The sequence below is a fragment of the Psammomys obesus genome, unplaced genomic scaffold, assembly GCF_907164565.1.
Source record: "Psammomys obesus unplaced genomic scaffold, mPsaObe1.curated_primary_1811, whole genome shotgun sequence".
Taxonomy (NCBI): domain Eukaryota; kingdom Metazoa; phylum Chordata; class Mammalia; order Rodentia; family Muridae; genus Psammomys; species Psammomys obesus.
In genome coordinates this window covers 1-18,058 of record NW_026595703.1, presented here as the reverse complement: position 1 = coordinate 18,058, position 18,058 = coordinate 1, and the positions used below count along the sequence as shown (strand labels likewise).

General features: G+C 46.4%; 2 protein-coding genes across 2 annotated transcripts; one reads left to right on the top strand and one right to left on the bottom strand.

Annotated features, from left to right (window-relative positions):
• Positions 1-1,947: 1,947 nt before the first annotated feature.
• Dynll1 (dynein light chain LC8-type 1) lies at positions 1,948-4,643 on the top strand. The gene is made up of 3 exons (XM_055619372.1): positions 1,948-2,093; positions 2,263-2,400; positions 4,232-4,643. Exons 2-3 carry the CDS (start codon positions 2,269-2,271, stop codon positions 4,367-4,369), a joined length of 270 nt encoding a protein of 89 aa, XP_055475347.1. The 5' UTR covers positions 1,948-2,093; positions 2,263-2,268; the 3' UTR covers positions 4,370-4,643.
• Positions 4,644-6,830: 2,187 nt separating this feature from the next.
• Coq5 (coenzyme Q5, methyltransferase) lies at positions 6,831-15,869 on the bottom strand. The gene is made up of 5 exons (XM_055619371.1): positions 15,728-15,869; positions 14,160-14,266; positions 8,942-9,030; positions 7,619-7,730; positions 6,831-7,539 (listed from the first exon to the last, which is right to left on the bottom strand). The coding sequence occupies exons 1-5, from the start codon at positions 15,732-15,734 to the stop codon at positions 7,438-7,440; spliced, it is 417 nt and encodes a 138-aa protein (XP_055475346.1). The 5' UTR covers positions 15,735-15,869; the 3' UTR covers positions 6,831-7,437.
• Between the last annotated feature and the right edge of the window lie 2,189 nt (positions 15,870-18,058).

Here is an 18,058-nt window from a genome sequence, read left to right as displayed (position 1 = left end):
AGTAGTATGCCTCTGGGCAGTTTAGTGAAAAAGGGGTTCTAGGGGGGGCTGGAGAGATGGCTCAGCGGCTAAGAGCACTGGCTGCTCTTCCAAAGGACCTGGGTTCAATTTCCAGCACCCACATGGCAGCTCACAACTGTCTGTAACTCCAGTTCCAGATGTGACATCCTCACACACACACACACACACAAGCAGGCAGAATACCAATGTACATAAAAAAAGAACAATAAATCACTTTTTTTTTTTTTAAAGGATTCTAGGTCAGCCAGGTGTGGTGGTGAATGCCTTTAATTCCTGCACCCTGGAGGCAGAGACAGGTGGCTCTCTTCAAGTCTGAGGGCCAGAGCTACATAATAGGGACATAACAGAACTACATAATAACATAATAGCTTATGGAGACAGGGTCTCTACCATGTCTCAACAAAACAAAGGTTCTAGGCTAGTGTGTAGGTGATGAGAACAATGCGGAAATGTAGGCAGAGAGCTTGGAGTTATGCAATCCTAAAATTATTTAAGGAGTTTGAAAAAATATATTACGGGCATTTAAGGTTTGAGAGCTCAGCACTAATAATCAGTAAGATTCAGTCAGCACTTCGCACCACACAGTACTGTGCTGGAATGTACAAGCGTTCTTTCAGTTTAATGTCCTCACACACCTACCAAGGGGCTGGCCTTTACACTGAGCCCCCATCGCAAACAAAACAAAACAGCACCGCTTTCTACAGCGCCGGGATGCCTCCACTCCCTGAGACCTTGCTCTTGACTACGATTTTGTTTTGTCCTGAAGTACTGCGTTATCAAACTCGGGATACAGCGCATGCGAGGTAAGAGCTCTGCCGTTAGCCTATTATCAATACTTCATTTTTTTTTTTTTTTATTTGCTTAGGTAGCACTAGTCATTAAATGTAACTATGCCAGAGAAGACTTCCTTGGATCACTTTCTTGTCCATTAAGATACTTCCTTTCAAGAAATAAATCCTCAACCAAGAAACTTTCCCCAAAAGGACAACGTATCTGAGCAAGAAGCCTCATCTGTACACACTCCACAGCCACCCGTGTTCCAGCTTCTAAGGCCTGCCCTGTCAGGCAGACAGAGCCTGGCTCCTGGAGAAGATTCCTTTCTCGAATCTCAACTTCAGATCTTAGGTTATCACCATGCATACGGCTTGCTAGGCCAGGTGGTCTCTGCATAGGGGCTACAGCATGAAATAAACATGGTGCTGTTATAAGATCAGGAATTTAACCTGGCGTCATGGCGCATGGGGAGGTCAAGAAAGGAGAACAGAATTTCAGGTCAGCTTGGGCTACCGAAACAGACGATGCTAGGGTGGGATGGCGAGGACACGGACGGAAAAAGGAAACGGGGTTTAGTGGTAGAACGTAGAACTTTCTTTCCTCTCACGCCCAAGGCCTCCTCAGACACACAAGCACGAACTTCAAGAAGGCGACAGCAAATCTTTAAAGCAAGGCCTCTGACTCTTAGTGCAAGTGAATCGGTGGCTTGCCCCTGCTTTGGAGAAGAACCTTTCCAGGCTTGAAGCCACCTGTCAAAAGCCGTAAATCGTGCTAACCCCGGGTGGGGGTGGAAATGGGCGGCAACTGGGGTGGCGGCTCCCAGTCTTCTAGAAACTACGGTTCGAGAACACACCCCGGGCTAAACTGAGTGGGCCCGGGCAGAAGCCGCCCGCCCCCACACCCTTCCAGACAGCTGGGTGGTCCGGGAGCCAGCCACTCCACCAGGGCTCCGCCTTCAGGGTGTGTGGGCTTGCACGCGTGCCACGCATCGCCCGGGCAACCGACGCTGTGCGCGGTGCATTGTGGTCTGCAACAAAATGCAGGGGAAAGATCCTGAGGGAACCATTGAATCCATGGACCAATAAGCAGAGGCTGGTGGCTGTGTTCAGCCAATAGAGGCGCGTTTTGGGGGCGGGGCCGCGGACGCAGGGCGGGGCCTAGCGATTAGGCGGCGGCGGCTGGCGTGGGGCTCCTTAGATGCGCCACGGCTTCGGTAGCGACCGGCTCTACTCAGCTGCTTGAGCGGCGCCAGCACCTTCCCTAGGAGCTCGCAGCAGCCGGCTGGCCCCTGCTCCACGGTGAGAGGGTCCTCGGGTCCTCGCTGTCCCCCGGGCCAGTGGTGCGGGCCGCGGGAGCTGCGCCTTGGAAGCGGGTGGGGGCGTCGTCCTCAGGGGCCGGGTCGGGAGGGCAGCGCGGTCCTCGCCACCCTGACCATTACTTCTCCCGCCCTCCCACCCGGTCCCGTAGGTAACCATGTGCGACCGGAAGGCGGTGATCAAAAACGCAGACATGTCGGAAGAGATGCAACAGGACTCGGTGGAGTGCGCTACCCAAGCGTTGGAGAAGTACAACATAGAAAAGGACATTGCGGCCCACATCAAGAAGGTGAGGACCCGGCACCGCGTCGTTCCTTCTCCCAGGCTCTGCGTTCCCTGGGCGCTTGGCAGATTTTTCCTGTGGCCCTCAGGGCGGCTCCGTAGACAGTTCTAGAAAGGACGCAAAAGCGTTCCTCTGGGGAAGACTCTGGTCTTCCTCAACGCCAGAAGTTTTTTTTTTTTTTTTTTTTTTCCTTCTTCTTCTTTAAACCCTCTGCTCCTTGGGGGAAAGCGCCACCTAGCAACGGTTTCCAAGATCAGGGAGCAGTGAGCAGTTCCCCCTACTGTAGGATTCCTGCGCCGAGGATCCATCTGGGTGTTCCGGAGGGGGGGGGGTTGGGGGGAACTGCGTGGGTGTTTCCAGCCGGGCTAGGAGGAGATCTTGCCAGCCTCTCAGCCGGGAGTTAGCCGACAGTTCAGGGAAAGTGGGTGGCAGTGGTGGTTGGGGTCTTGGGTGGAGGCTCGGTAAATGGCAGTTTGTAGAAAGCTGGCAAGATTGCCAAGTTCTCAAGCTATGTTTGCTGGAAGGAAACTGGAAGCTGAAGCCGTGGGAGGGTTGCAGTGGAGAACGAGAAGATGAAAGACTCACATGGAACAGAAATGAATACCGTTTTTGACAAACGCAACAGCATGTGCTTCTGGACTGTGAGAAAGACGAGGTTTTCAAGCTGCATGCAGGAAGAGATATGAGGCGCCCTAATGAATTTTACATTTTGGCCCTGGTTCTGGACAACTAGTGAAACTAACACATTCCAGTTCCATGCCCATTGGGATAGGGGAAGCAGATGCTCTCTAACTTGCTGATCTTTAAGACTGGGTAGTTGATTCAGAGAGGAGAGTGATTTTATTATTTTTTTTCCAAGGCAGGGTTTGTCTGTGTAGCCTTGGCTTGATCTGGACTCACGTTGTAGAACAGGCTGCCCTCGACCTCGCAGAGATTTGCTTGCCTCTGCCTCTCCCCAGTACTGGAACTACAGGTGTGGGCCACCACGCCCCGCTGGAGGAGAGCCATTTTAAAGAATAAAGTCTAGCTAGTTAGCTTTTGGGTTGTGAGCCTGTATTTTTTTTTAAATCCATCTTGATTTATATGAAAATCGAGGCTTCATTCTTTAGTCCTTCTGAGGAGTAATTTTTACTGTCTAACTGGATTTGCGGTGCATGGCAAATACGGTGGTATAATAGTTATCAGGAACAACCTGATAAACTATAAGTGCCGATGTCCTCTACCTCTGTGGAATTGCTCAAGTCAGAGGTACACTTTGTCCTTTAGTCTTTCTAAGGGGTAATTTTTACTGTCTTTCTCGATTTGGGGTGCATGGCAAATATGGTAGGATAGTTGTTATCAGGAACAACCTGATAAACTGTAAGTGCTGATGTCATCTGCCTCTGGAATTGCCGAAGTCAGAAGTACATTGGGAATGATGGTGTACACCTTTATCTCTTTGACTTCAAACTAATCTACTTACTGAGTTCCAGGACAGTCAGGACTACATAGGGAAACTCCATCCAAAAACCGACAACAGAAAGACCCCCAAAGTGGTCAGAGGATTGAAAATGACCCTTATGCCTTTGCTCTCCTCATCTCCCATTCCCATCTTACCTCAGAGTGCAAGCATATTGCATTACTGTTCTTAGGAAGGTGATTTAGAGCCAGGGTACATTCTTTTAAGAATTTGCTGGGGTTGTTAGTATAGTTCAGTGGTAGAGCCTAGTTGTGCTCAAGGTCCCCAGTGTGGACACAATTTGAGAAGCCAGGCCTTTTTGGTTCTGCAGGCTCTGGCTTTTTTTACAGAGTGAATTCTCCAAGTGTGTCACTAAAGTTCTGCTTTATTCTTTCCCAGGAGTTTGACAAGAAGTACAATCCCACCTGGCACTGCATCGTGGGGCGGAACTTCGGTAGTTACGTGACACATGAAACCAAGCACTTCATCTATTTCTACCTGGGTCAGGTGGCCATTCTTCTGTTCAAATCCGGTTAGAAGCACAGCTGTGCCAAACACCCAGTGAGCCATCCAAACACAAGGACTGCATCCTAGATCCAAATACCAGAGACTGAATCTTCAGCCTTGCTAAGGGAACACCTCGTTTGAATCTGTTGTGTTTTGTACAGGGCACCATCCTCTGTACCTTTGTGGTTATAAACTAATTAGTAAAACAGCATACATTTGTATTTATTTTCTAGTCCATACTTCTGTACCCCATTTTTTTTCTCCCGTAGGCCATTCCTTTAAAAATAAATCTGTTGGAGATGTATATGTGTGTGTTAGTTTGTTCAGGTAAGACAGGGTTGAAGCAGCTTGTAGTTGATAAATGACCAGGACTGTAGGTTTGGGGTTCTTTCGTAGGATTAGACATTTCAGTGCTCTTGAGAGGGATGCTTGGCCGGCCGCACCTGTTTTTCCAGGTGGTTTGGGCTATTAGCCACGGGTCAGGACCCATCCCTATCACTCTAGCAGGAACTGTAGGGTCTAGCTGCCTGGAATAGCTCAAGACTTAGCTTGTTAGGCTGTGCTCAGCAATCAGTAGTTGTGAATCAGCTTCACTTAAGGACCCAACAGCTGTGATCTGTACTCACCAAAAGTTTCTCCATTGTTTGAGAGCTACTGTAGCCTACGGAGAAAAGCACTTACCTTTGGGAATTAAGCGTTCCCTGTTTCTGATTTTACAAGATAAAGCTTTTTCTGCTTTAGATGTAATGATTCTTAACAGCCAGAAAACTGCTATACAGAGAGGTTTCGTATAGGTAGCATCAGGCCATTTTGGAAGTTTTTATCCATCTGAACTTTGTTAGACATTGTGTTTTGTCAGGACCAGGAATTTAGGGAATGGATGTGAAACTACTGTTCAAGTGTGTAAGTGTGCATGTGGAGGTCAGAGGACAACTTGTGAGCAGTTGGTTCTCTACCATGTGGGTCCTAAGAATCAAAGACTTGATAGCAAGTCTATCCCTTAAGCCATCTTGCTGGCCTTTTTTTTTTTTGTGTGTGTGTGTGTGTGTGTGTGGGTCTTACGAAGGCCAGGCAAGCTTCAAACTATGAACAGCTGAGGATAACCTTAACTAATCTTCCTTTGTCCTCCTGCCATATACTTTGGTTGCAGATGTGTGCCCCTCCTGGTTCCATTGTTTTTGTGAGTTGATGTTTACCTGCTATTTGCAGAAAAGAATGGGGTACTTTGGTTTATCTATTTGAATAGGTAGAGAAAACATTTCCATGAATCAAGTTCCTTTCCCTCCTTATGACCTATTTTTATTTGAAACCAAACAAGAATTTGGCCATCACAGCTGTAGTTTGTCTAACCAGATGATGGTCTCCAGCAACAGTCCCTAGAGCTGATGCAAGACCACAGGCTGGACATTAAGGGGTCTAATGTAATTTGATTGGACCCATGTTTACTGTCAGGAGGCTGGTGGCTTTGAACTTTCATTTCTGGGATCAGATGTGAGAAAACATGTTGCTATAGAAATAAAATTGGTTTGACGCTTTATGGAGTCTGTCCCAGTGCCTGCCCCTTCCTGTTAATTTAAAAGCCAGTTGGCTTCAGCTGGCTGAAAATGAAATGTCAAGTTTTCTCAGATCCTCATTGCTGCTGTTCTGAGACATTTGTAGTTAGCCGACTAGAAGCTGTTCTGTGATCTATAAATGACCCCGAGTGTGCTGGGCCAAAAAGCAACATCTGAAGCCCTTTCAGATAATCTTTTTTTTTTTTTTTTTTTTTTAAATCTTTGTGTAAAGCCTACTAGCTAGCCTCAGCCTCCTAAGTGCTGGGATTACAAATGTGCATTGCCATACAGACTGGTCTCTACAATTTCTTAGCAAGGCTTACTACTAAATGTCGTATAAAACCTCTTAGTATCGTACTGGCCTATAATGAGGACAAACTCTGCCTAGACCTATTCTTGAATACTGAAGGGGGTAGGCTATATGAATAGTATTTTTTTCTTTTAGGTTTTTTGAGGTATGAGCTCAACACACAGCTGTAGCTGGCCTAGAACTTGCTCTATGGACTTGGCTTGTGGCAGTACTCCTGAGTGCTGATATCACAGTTTTGTGCTATTATTCAGGGCTCGTAAATGTTTGTGTATTTTATGTATATCACTGCTAGCATGTATATGTGTGCACAGTGCCCTCAGAAGTCAAAAGGGGGGATCTCCTAGTACGAGTTATAGATGGTTGTAAACCATCGAGCTCGGCTTGCAAGGGCAGTAAGTACTTTTTACTGCTGAGCAATCTAATTCTGTTATAAAGAATTTCCTTCCCCACTCCCTCCCTTTTTCTTTCTTTCTTTTTTTTTTTTTTGCTATAACCATGTATTCTGAGAAGAAGCTGTTTGCCAAGACTTGCTCAGCAGTGGCGTTCATGGTGCTGAGGACTGACGAAAGGATGCAGACACTAACTGTATTTGTGTCACCTCCTCCAAGAAAAGAGTATTGAACACCACCCAAATTGTAAACTTTACTGCTTCACAAAACCCTACTTTTTTTTCTGGTGATGAACACCAAACCCAGGGCCTCAATAGGCTAAGCGCATGTGCTCTCCCACTGAGCTGCGTCCTCAGCCCCAGCTCTAGCACGTGCTCACCCCTGAACACCTCACCAGCGTTCTGACTTGGACCTTGGCTTTTGGCCCTAGATTCATTCATTCAGCTGTGGTCTGCAGGGCTGGTTCAAATCAGCCTTGGGTTCCAATGATCCATTATTGCTCTGGAAAACGTCTGTGATGGAGAAGCTATAGATAAGCTTCAAAACTTCATTGGAGCTGCTCTCACCTGACTCCCACATGGCACAGATAAGTGCTAGCAGGAGTTTAGCAAAAATCAGGCCAGATACTTCTGGAGGCCAGAGCAGCCTGGGTAGCTGCTAATGAGAGCTACAAAAAAATGAAAGCATTTGTTTCTTCCTTTTTGAGGCTGGTCAGTGCAGAACATGAATCCAAGGTTTTATACCCTTAGGAGACGGATGCTCAGCTACTGTCTCATCAGAGAGATTATCTTCCAGTTCTAGGCTTCAGCAGAAATGACTGCCTCATGCTCCACAGTAGAAAAGGAGCTAAAGTTTGAAGCCTGAATGAATGGCCACAATCCCTGTAGTGAGGTTCTCATAAGTCACCTTCTGAAAGCCTGCATCTTCAATCATCTCTTTGAATTCTTCCTAAAATACAAGAAAAGACACATGGGATGCCTGGGCTTCAGCTTTGGGGCCTTTGTTTTAAGTCACAAAAGCATTGTACCTGATTTGGGAACTTCCGAATACTTTCCACAAGGTATTGGTAGGACTTCCAGTCTCCTGCAATAACCTCGCCAATGACAGGGATGATCTGAAAGCTGTACAGATCATAGAGTCTAAAAAAAAAAAAAAAAAACAAAGAAAGAAAAATATTAAAGAGGGTTCTAGATTCTGGACATTATTCTCTGACCTCTCTACCAATAACAAAAGTGTGTGTGTTGGGGCTGGAGGGAGTGGGGGAAGGACTGGAAGAGATGGCTCAGTGTTTAAGAGTGCTTATTGCAGCTAGGCACGGTAGCACAGAGGCAGGTGGATCTCTGTAAGTTCCAGGCCAGCCAGAGCTACATAGTGAAACCCTATCTCCAAAAACAAAACAAAAAGAGGCCAGGCACGGTGGCATACGCCTATAATCCAAGCACTCAGGGAAGCAGAGGCAGGTGAATCTCTGAGTTCCAGACCAGCCTGGTCTACAAAGCGAGTCCAGGACAGCTAAGACTACACAGAGAAACAAAACCAAAAATCTTTAGAAAAATGTACTTGATCAGAGCATGGTGGTGCATGCCTGAAATCCCAGCACTCAGGGAGGCAGAGGCAAGTGGATCTCTATGAGTTTGAGGCCAGCCTGGTCTATAGAAGCATGTTCGAGGACAGCCAGGGCTACACAAAGAAACCCTGTCTTGAAAAAAGAAAGAAAAATGTGCTTGATTCCATCCCTTAACAGTAACTGGACAGAGTAAGCCAGGGGTCACTGACTCAGATTTCTACAGGAGTCAAGCAAGTGCCTGAAACAAGGCAAGTAGGCCAAGAGTAAGGCTAAGAGGCCCATACTGCATGACAAAGCTTCCAGAAAACGGGAAGAGAGGCAGCTAACTCCACCTCTGATGGCTGCATGGGAGAGTCTGCTCTACCAAGCTTGTGACATCTGAGTTTTCCAATGACGGTAGAAACCAATTTTCTGATTTTAAGTTTTTTGGTTGGCCAGTGAGTTTGAGATAGTCTCATTCTGTAGACTAGCCTAGAACTCATTATATAGACCAGGCAAGTGTTGAACTGGAGTGCTGGGATTACAGGTGTGAGCCACCACACTTGGCTATTAAATTTTTTAAAATAACATGAGTCAAGCAAAATAAACAACATGGGCCAATATGGGCCTCTGGGTACAAGTTGAGGCTCTGGCCTAAGCATTCTCACTTAGGACTCGCTGTCCTCTTCAGGTCGTTTGGGACCTCTGAATGGTATTCAGGTGCTTGTAGCTTACTGGCTACCCATGCTGGAGTGGGGAACCTTTTGCTAGGCAAGTTTACAAAGCTGTGTTATCAGTGCTAACCTGGATATGAAGGGATCATTCACTTGGCTAAACTCCAGACAGAGGAATCGTCCTCCTGGCTTTAGGACCCGATGGGCTTCCTGGAGAGCCTGGGAGAAAGAAGGAGAAGAGAAGCCTGAACAGAGCTCTCCTGGGCTGTGAGAGGCAGAGGCGGCTCTACGCGTACTGTAAACATCCCCCATAAATGCCCTTTTACATCCTTAGGAGTCACAACACAGTGGAGTGACCACGTTCCAAGCACTTGCTGTCCATGACCACAGAAAGCTGCTGACACAGGTGGACGGGCACAGCTCCATAAGATAAAGCTTGGAGTTATGGATCAGAGTCACACTAATGATTGTGACTCTCCCACATGATTTTGTTTGTAAACTCCTGTGTATGGGTGTTGTTCCTACATGCATGTCTCTGTACCACATGCGTGCTTAGTGCCTGCAGAAGCCAGAAGAGGACATCATAACCCTTGGAACTGGAGTTAAGAGACAGGTGTGAGCTGCCATGTGGGTGCTGGGAATGGAACCTTGGTCCTCCAGAAGAGCAGCCATTGAGTCATCTCTCCAGACCCCAACCCCACAATCTTAAGGGAATCTACCTGACAGAAAATTACATGTATGTTAATAATTCATTTTATCATATTTTATTTTTTGTTTTTTTTAATACAAGGTTTCTCTGTGTAGCCCTGGCTGTCCTGGAACTCACTCCATACAGCAGGCTGGCCTTGAATTCAGAGATCCTCCTGTTTCTGCCTCCCCAGTGCTGGGATGAAAGGTGTGTGAGACCACAGCCAAGAGTTTTATGTGATAACACAGAGGAAAATCACCATATAAGCCTGACCAATAGCCCAGACCTGTAACCCCATCTGCTTGGGAGACTGAACATAGAGGATTCTAACTTTAAGGCTAGCCTGGGCTATAGAATGAGTTTTAAGGCCAGCTTAACTTAATAAGATTGTCAATGAGCATGTATATAAGCTCTGAGTTCAAGCTCATACAACACAGATACATCTGGTCACTTGATGTGTGTGTGTTTCCTTAGAGTGCTGGGGTCTAAACTCAGGGATGTGCACATGCTAGACAAATGTCCTACCCCTTACTGCAGCTCCAGTACACATCCGGCCTTCTCCTGAGTGCATATTTATTTATTTTAGACAAGGTCTCACTATGTAGCCTTAGCTAGCCTGGAACTCACTGTGTAGACCAATTTAACAACAGACTCCCAGAGATCTGCCTGCCCTTGCCTCCTGATAAGATTCTAAAGTCGAACCGCAGTGGACCGGATGTGAGAAGCCTCTGTAGTCGCAGCCCTCTGGGAAAGTGGGGAGCAAGTGTGCAAGGCCAGCACCAGCTACTTAACCAATACAGCCTGCTCCAGATACACAAGATCCTGTCCCAGAAAAGCCAAGGTAACATAATGGCGGAAATATTTAGCACTAATACTTACATTAAAAGGAAGGCAATCTGGACTGGAGATGGCTTGGTAGGTAACCTGCCTGCTGCCATAAAGATCTGAGGGAGGGTCCCCTGGAGAGGCAGAAAATTACATGTCCCGAGGGGGACGCTCGGGGCTCACCAGCAGTCAGTTAGGCTGAAAGCAGTGGGCTACCTGATTAGGTGACAGACCTGTCTCAAAAATTAAGGGGGAGACTGATGGCCGAACAGGGAAAAGTGCAAGCCTGGTGACCTTCAGCTGGATCCCTGGAACCCAAGTAAAGGATATCCTGTACCTCTACATGTGTGCCATGGTGTTACCCCATCCCTTCACATTCTCTCTCTCTCTCTCTCTCTCTCACACACACACACACATACACAATCACTCTATCACAGTGGCACAGGCTTGTAACCTTAGCACTTAGGGAAGGCAGAAGTAGAAGTAACTCACATTTGAGGCCAGACTGGGCCACGTCACATTCTGCAAAACAAAACTACAACCCCAACCCTGTGGCTGTTGTTGTCTTCAGACCTGCCATACAGCTGAGGATGGCCTGAAGTCCTGGTGCTCCTGCATGTGCAGCTCTGGGGGAGCCCTGTCCTCACCCTCCCAAGCACTGGGGCTCTGGACCTATGCCACCACGCCTGATTGCAACAGACATACTTAACAGGGACAAAATATCTTCACAAAGATACACAGGGAAGTGGGGATTGTGTGGGAAAACAGGCACAGGATGGCTGGAGATCAGGGTGGCGTCTCACTGACACAATCTTGAACTTTGATCCTGTTCAAAAAGTATTTTAGGGTTGGAGAGATGGCTCAGAGGTTAAGAGCACTGGCTGCTCTTCCAGAGGTCCTGAGTTCAATTCCCAGCACTCACATGGTGGCTCACAACCATCTATAATGAAATTTAGTACTCTCTGCTGGCATGCAGGCAGAACACTGTATATGTCATAATAAATAACTCTTTTTTTAAAAAGAATTTCATTTTAATAATACTTTTTTGTTTTTGAGAGATAGTCTTGTTACTGCCCCTGGCCATAGGCTGAGACCTCATAATCTCCTGTGGCCTTGAACTTGCAATGATCCTTCAGCTCCTGCCTCCTGGGTACTGGCTCACGGGTGTGAGCCACAATAACTGGCAAAAAAGTTTCAGTCAGAATAATTTAAAAAACTGTTTACAGATGCAGGAGGGCCATAAGAACCAAGCTACAGAGTGTGGTGCTCCACAACAAACTGAAACATTCCTTTCGCTTACAATCTTGTAGGCTCCAGGCTGAGAGGGCTGGACCTTTACTTTCACACTCTGGTGATGATTCGGAGCCAAGAAGGAACAAACAAAGAGACAAGGTCTCATAAAAGAGCCACATGCCTTTAATCCCAGCAGTCTGGAACCAGAAGCAGGTGGTCTATGTAGTGAGTTTGAGGCCAGCCAGGGCTACAAAGTGAGACCTTTCCTCAAAAACAAACACTAGCAGCAAAAACAGGCTGGTCTCAAACTCAAGATCCTCTTGCCTCAGATTCTCAGATTCTGCAATGGTAAGCATACGCTGTCATGCCTGACATAGAACTACATTCTAGCAAATGATCAAACCTACAGAGGGGGTTGTAAAGACCCTCTGATCTATGGCCAGTGAGAAATTTATATCTGAACCGGAGGGCAGTTTAGTGGACTTGAGTGTGGAAGAATCTGTGTTAAGCCCAAGTAGCTGGTATCTGGACAGAACTGGAGGGCATTCAGTGGCTTGGCTGTCTGCACAGAACTGTGTGGTGTGGGAAAACCATATGACTGGTGTCAGAAACAGCCTGCTACAGTAGAAAAGTAATTTTTTTTTTTTACAGGGTTAGTCTGTATAGCATATTCTGTCTAAAGAGAGGGTTTAAATTTTTTTTTTTTTAAAGCTGGATGTGGTAGTTGGTGTCTGTAATTCTAGCTTTGGGTAACTGAAACAGGATGGCTGCAAGTTCAAAGACAGCCTGGGCTACACAGTGAGTTCCAGGTCAGTCTGGGTCATAGAACGGGACCCTGCTTCAACATAAAAAAAAAAAAAAAAAAAAAAAAAAAGGAATGTTTTTGAGACAGGATATTGTTACGCAGATCTTACTAGCCTGGAATTCACTATGTAGGCAGGTGCTGGTAGCGCATGGCTACAGTCTCAACACTTCAAAGGCAGGAGACTGCTTTAAGTTTAAGACCTGCTCTACATAGTGAATTCCAGGCTAGTAAGATCTGCGTAACAATATCCTGTCTCAAAAACATTCCTTTTTTTTTTTTTTTTTTTTTTTTTTTATGTTGAAGCAGGGTCCCGTTCTATGACCCAGACTGACCTGGAACTCACTGTGTAGAGCAGGTCTTAAACTTAAAGCAGTCTCCTGCCTTTGAAGTGTTGAGACTGTAGCCATGCGCTACCAGCACCTGCCTACAGGATGCTTTTTATTTAACTAAAATATATATAGCTGGGCAGTGATGGTTTATACCTTTAATCCCTTTAATCCCATTACTGAGGAAGTAGAGGCAGGAGGATCTCTGAGTCTGAGGCTTGATCTACAGAGCAAATTCCAGGAGAGCCACGGCTACACAACTGACCTATGGGGTTCCCACAAAGCTACACCTAAAGGTACATACTCAGCAGTGTCACCCTCAGGTCTTCTGGAGAGTACTATCTATAGCCAAACCAAAGCTAAATCGCTAAAGAACGTTCCACTCCAAAAGCAGAGATTCAGACACAGAAGGAGCCAGTTTCTAGCAGATGGTCTTTACATGTTTTGGACAGAATGTTGAGGTGGAAATAAAGAGCTGAATCCTATTCAAAAAGAACATTCCCTTCTTGGTGTAGAGGAACTGTCATGTTCCCTCCTGCCCATAGAGCATCTGTGTGCCATTTTCTGTGTCTGACCATGCCTCTGGCCTGCAAACAGAGGCTTCACAAGAGGAAACAGGAAATGCCTCAGCAAGTCCAACCCACCCAGAGAATGTAAGTGCCAACCTGAGCAACTAAGAGCTGTCCTGGGATTCTGGCTCAATTTTGTGACCAAGAAACTGGCAATTTACAAAGAAATACCAGGCATGGTGGAGGACACCTTTAATCCCAGCACTCAGGAGGCAGAGGCGGTGATCTCTGTGGGTTTGAGGCCAGCCTGGTCTACAAAGGGAGTTCCAGGATAGTCTGGGCAACAGAGAAACCCTGTCTTGAGGGAAAAAAAAAAAAAATTAAAAAGAAAGAAGAAAGCCCTGGGGCAGGAGAGGTGATCAGTGACTAAAAGCAAATACTGCTTGTACAGAGGACCCAGGTTCAAGTTCCCAGCACCCAAATCAGATGGCTTCTAACTGCCTGTAACTCTACTCTAGCTCCAGAGGATCCAACACCCTCTGGCCCCTAGGACACCTGCATCACACGGTGCACACAGACTCACACAGTCACATAAACATCAATATGTAAAACAGAAGAGGGCTGCGAGTTCAGTAAGAGCACTTGTTGTGGAATTAAGGACCCAAATTCAAATCCTTAACACCTATGTAAAAGCCATGCTTCACAGGACCAGCATACCAGCGTGCAAACCATACGTGCATGCATGTATGCACATGCACGCACACACTCACACACACCCACACACACCACAAATAAATACATTGAGGAAGAGGAGGAGGAAGAAACCTCTAGGCTTAAAGTAGTCACTCCTCTTAAGTACTGGGCCTAAGAAAGAATCATCTGTGTCCTTAGTTGGGGTTAGGCCCATCCAGGGGAACCATTATCCTGAAAGTCACGTGAACTGAGCACACAGCTATTCATACCTGGTCAATGTGTGTGACATTCCGGATCCCAAATGCAATGGTGTAAACATCAAATTTGTCATCATCAAAGGGCAGTTCTTCAGCGTCTCCAAGTACCCACTCGAGTCCTGGAATACAAGAGCAGCTCTGGCTGTAAGTCTAGACAGCTGTTTTGCAAGCACCAGAGTAGTGCACCTGAGGATTCTGTGGAAGGCCAAATGTATGAACCAATGTGTGTGGCTTGTGGTGGGGACTATCTGGTCACACAGAACCCATGATGCAAAGTCTGGGTAATGTAGAACTGAAGTAACAGAAAATTCAAGAACTGTTTGGTGGTGTGGAGACGCTGGATTTGGAGGCAGAAACCATGAAATACCTGCCTTCTCCACTGTCATCCTCCAATTTGAGACCCTAATTTATCTGGGGACAGGCTACCTGCCAGCATTTTCTCTCTCTCAGTGCTTGGAGATCAAACTTTGGCACTCTGTGCACTGGGCAAATGTTGCCACTGAGCTAGCATCTAGCCCTACCCTAAGCAGTTTTTCCCAACCAGATACTTCACAGTTAGCACTGTTGTGGAGCCAAGGCCTTAAAATTTTAAGACTAGTTTGTTTTGTTTGTTCTTTTTTTTTTCCGAGAGTGTTTCTCTGTGTAGTCCTGACTGTCCTGGACTTGCTTTGTAGACCAAGTTGGCCTCGAACTCACTTGCTGTGGCCTCCCCAAGTGCTGGGATTATAGGTGTGTGCCACCCGGCCTGGCTAGTCCTTATCATTTTATAAAACCAACCTCCTGGGGCTGGAGATGGCTCAGTGGTTAAGAGCACTGGCTGCTCTTCCAGAGGTCCTGACTTCAATTCCCAGCACCCACATGCCTCGTAAGTGTCTGTAGTGCCAATTCCAGGAGATCTAGTACCTCCAGATATACGTGCAGGCAAGATACTAATATTCAGAATATAAAAATAGACAATAAATCAAACCTCCTTTTCTTGGTCATTAAAAGTTTTTTGTTTGTTTGTTTCATTGGTTTTTGTAGTCTTGGCTGGCCTTGAACTCAGAGACCCACCTGCCTCCACCTCCCAAGTGCTCTGATTATACTAATGCACCACCATACTTAGATTGGGAGCCTTTTTAGAGTCTATGTCTAATTGGCTGTATGTTGAATAACAGCAACAAAGGACAGATTCCAGCCATTTAGCTTAGGTTTGTTTTTGTTTGTTTGTTCTTTAATGTGTATGCTGTGTGCCTGAGGGCATGTAAGTGCACCACATATGTCCAGGAGCCCACAGAGGTCAGAAGAGATGCTGGGAAACTCTGGAACTGGAGTTTTAGGCAGTTATAAGTTGCCATTTGGATGTCGGGCACCCGCTGCAAGAGCAGACTTCTCTCAGTCACTGAGCCATCTCTCCAGCCCCAGCTTAAGTGGCTTTATTTTTCATTCCATCATCAGGCAGGCCGAGGCTGGACTGCTTATCAGGCGCTCAAGGCCAGCCTTACCTGCTGGCCTGGGTGATGTGACATCCTGTTTCAAACAACAACCTAGGCAGGTTCATAGTTACACTATGGAAGATGGTTCCAGAAACAGAACAGTACCTTTCATTTCACTGTTTGTTCTCCATTCCTTGTGGCCAAGCACCCAGGAAGGGAAATAGATTTGTCAGTAGGAGTAAGACACATAGTGCCTTTGTCTAGTAACTGCTGCCTTCTGACTAGGGTGGATGGCTGACAAAGAGGTCTTCATCATGAAGGCCAAATGGGCTGCAGTTCGTCTAGGCAGCTCCTTCTTGGTGTGTGAGGAGGAGGAGAATAACCGGCCTAAAATAACCAGACATTCACAGTGAGAGAGGGGGAGTGGAGAAATGCTGACTTGCCCAGAGGACGCTTTTGTGATACGCCCATCTCTCTGGCTGCCTGCACAGCCTTGCCAGCGTGGAAGAGTCAGGACAGCAGCTGGAAAGCGGTGCCAAGAGGGCGACATAGAGCATCGTTAATGAATGTGCAAATATTAAGAAAAAGCTTTTGTTGTGGCTCTTTTAAGAGGGTCTCACTACGTAGCCTGGACTAGCTTGGAACTCATGATATAGACCAGGCTGGCCTCAAACTCACAAAAGATATACCTAGTTTCCCTTCCAAATTCTGGGACACAGTGCATACGCCTGTAATCCCAGCGCTCAGGGAGGCAGAGGCAGGCAGATCTCTGTGAGTTTGAGGCCAGCTTGGTCTACAAAGTGAGTCCAGGACAGCCAAGGTTACACAGAGAAACCCTGTCTCAAAAAAACAAAACAAACAAAAAAAAAACAACAAAAACAAACAAAAAAAACCTATCACACCTGGTTAGAGGAAGTATTTTGAAATATTCAATGGCCAGATGTAAAATCAGCAGAACAGTTGGCATGCAAGAACCTGGGTTCAATCTCCAATACTGGAAAAATATTTAAAAAGAAAGAAAGCAAAAGAAAGCTGTGGGGCTGGAGAGATGCTCAGCGATTAAGAGCACTGGCTGCTCTTCCAGAGGTCCTGAGTTCAATTCCCAGCAACCACATGGTGGCTCACTACCATCTACACAGGGGTCTGATACCCTCTTCTGGCATGCAGGTATACATGCATAAAGAGCACTCATATATAAAATAAATAAACAAAATCTTAAAAAGAAAAAAAAAAACTGTGTGATTTAAGAAGATCCTGCTATGAGTTCAAGGCCAGCCTCGTCTACAGAGTAAGTTCCAGGCTAGCCAAGGCTATATATATATATATATACAGTTAAGATCCTGTCTCAAAACAACTTGAAAAAGAATATTCTTAGGGCCAGTGAGATGGCTCAGTGGACCAAGCTGCCAAACCTGATGACATGAGTTCAATTCCCTGAACCAACATGGTGGGAGAGAAGCAACTGCTATAAGTTGTTCTCTGACCTCCACAGGAGTGCTATGGGTACCAGCATAAGTCCCCATGGCCCCACTAAATAAAAACCATAATTTAAAAAATTAACAATGGCTGGAGAGATGGCTCAGCAGTGAACAGCACTAGCTGCTCTTCCAGAGGAACTGAGTTTGAGTCCCAACACCCAGGTGGCTTACAACCATCTATATAACTCCAGCTCTAGATCTGACACCCTTTTCTGGTCTCTGTAGGCTCCAGGACCCTCATGCAGAGACACATATGCAAGCTAAACACCTACACACATTGAAAAACAATTACAACAAAAGAAGACCCTTAAGCTCTGTGGGCCACACAATACTGTCAAGCTTCGTGTGCTGCTCAGATGCTTGAGCACATCAATGAGCTGTCCTCAGCACACACGCCATCTTCAGCTCCTGTAGTGAGGATTCTGGTCGCGTTAAAAACCCAGTTCTGTTATGTGAATGTTTTCTTTTAATCCCAGGTGGGAGATATGAGGCTGCCTCATTTGGTCAACAGCCACTGACTATGACTGTCTCATGCTCTAGGAGGAGAGTGATTTGTGCCAGCTGCAGATAGTTTAATTCTGGGAATCTGGAAATCTGGAGAGGGTTTAAAGGGAGAGCCCCGAGAGGGCCAGTGGAGACTGCTGCTCCTCCTGAGGCTGCTGGTTCCTGTTACGTGTTTTGTCAAGTGGTCGTGAGCAAAGAGATGAGAATAAACTGGGTATCTTGACAAAGAAGACTGGACTTGCACTAGTCAGCAAGCAGGCAGTAGTCTTAACAGATCTATGGCCCCTTTTCCTTCTAACCTTTTCCTCTCCTACTGAGTGTTGGGAAGATGGAAGGGATTGGGGTGGATAATGGTTGGAAGGGAGGTAGAGATGTGAGTGCCGACAAGCTCCTGCTGACTGGTCCCACCTCCAGAAGCTGCAAACCAAACAGTCCAGCATTCGCTGTGCATCACCTTATTCTACACACACACACACACACACACACACACACACACACACACACACACACACAC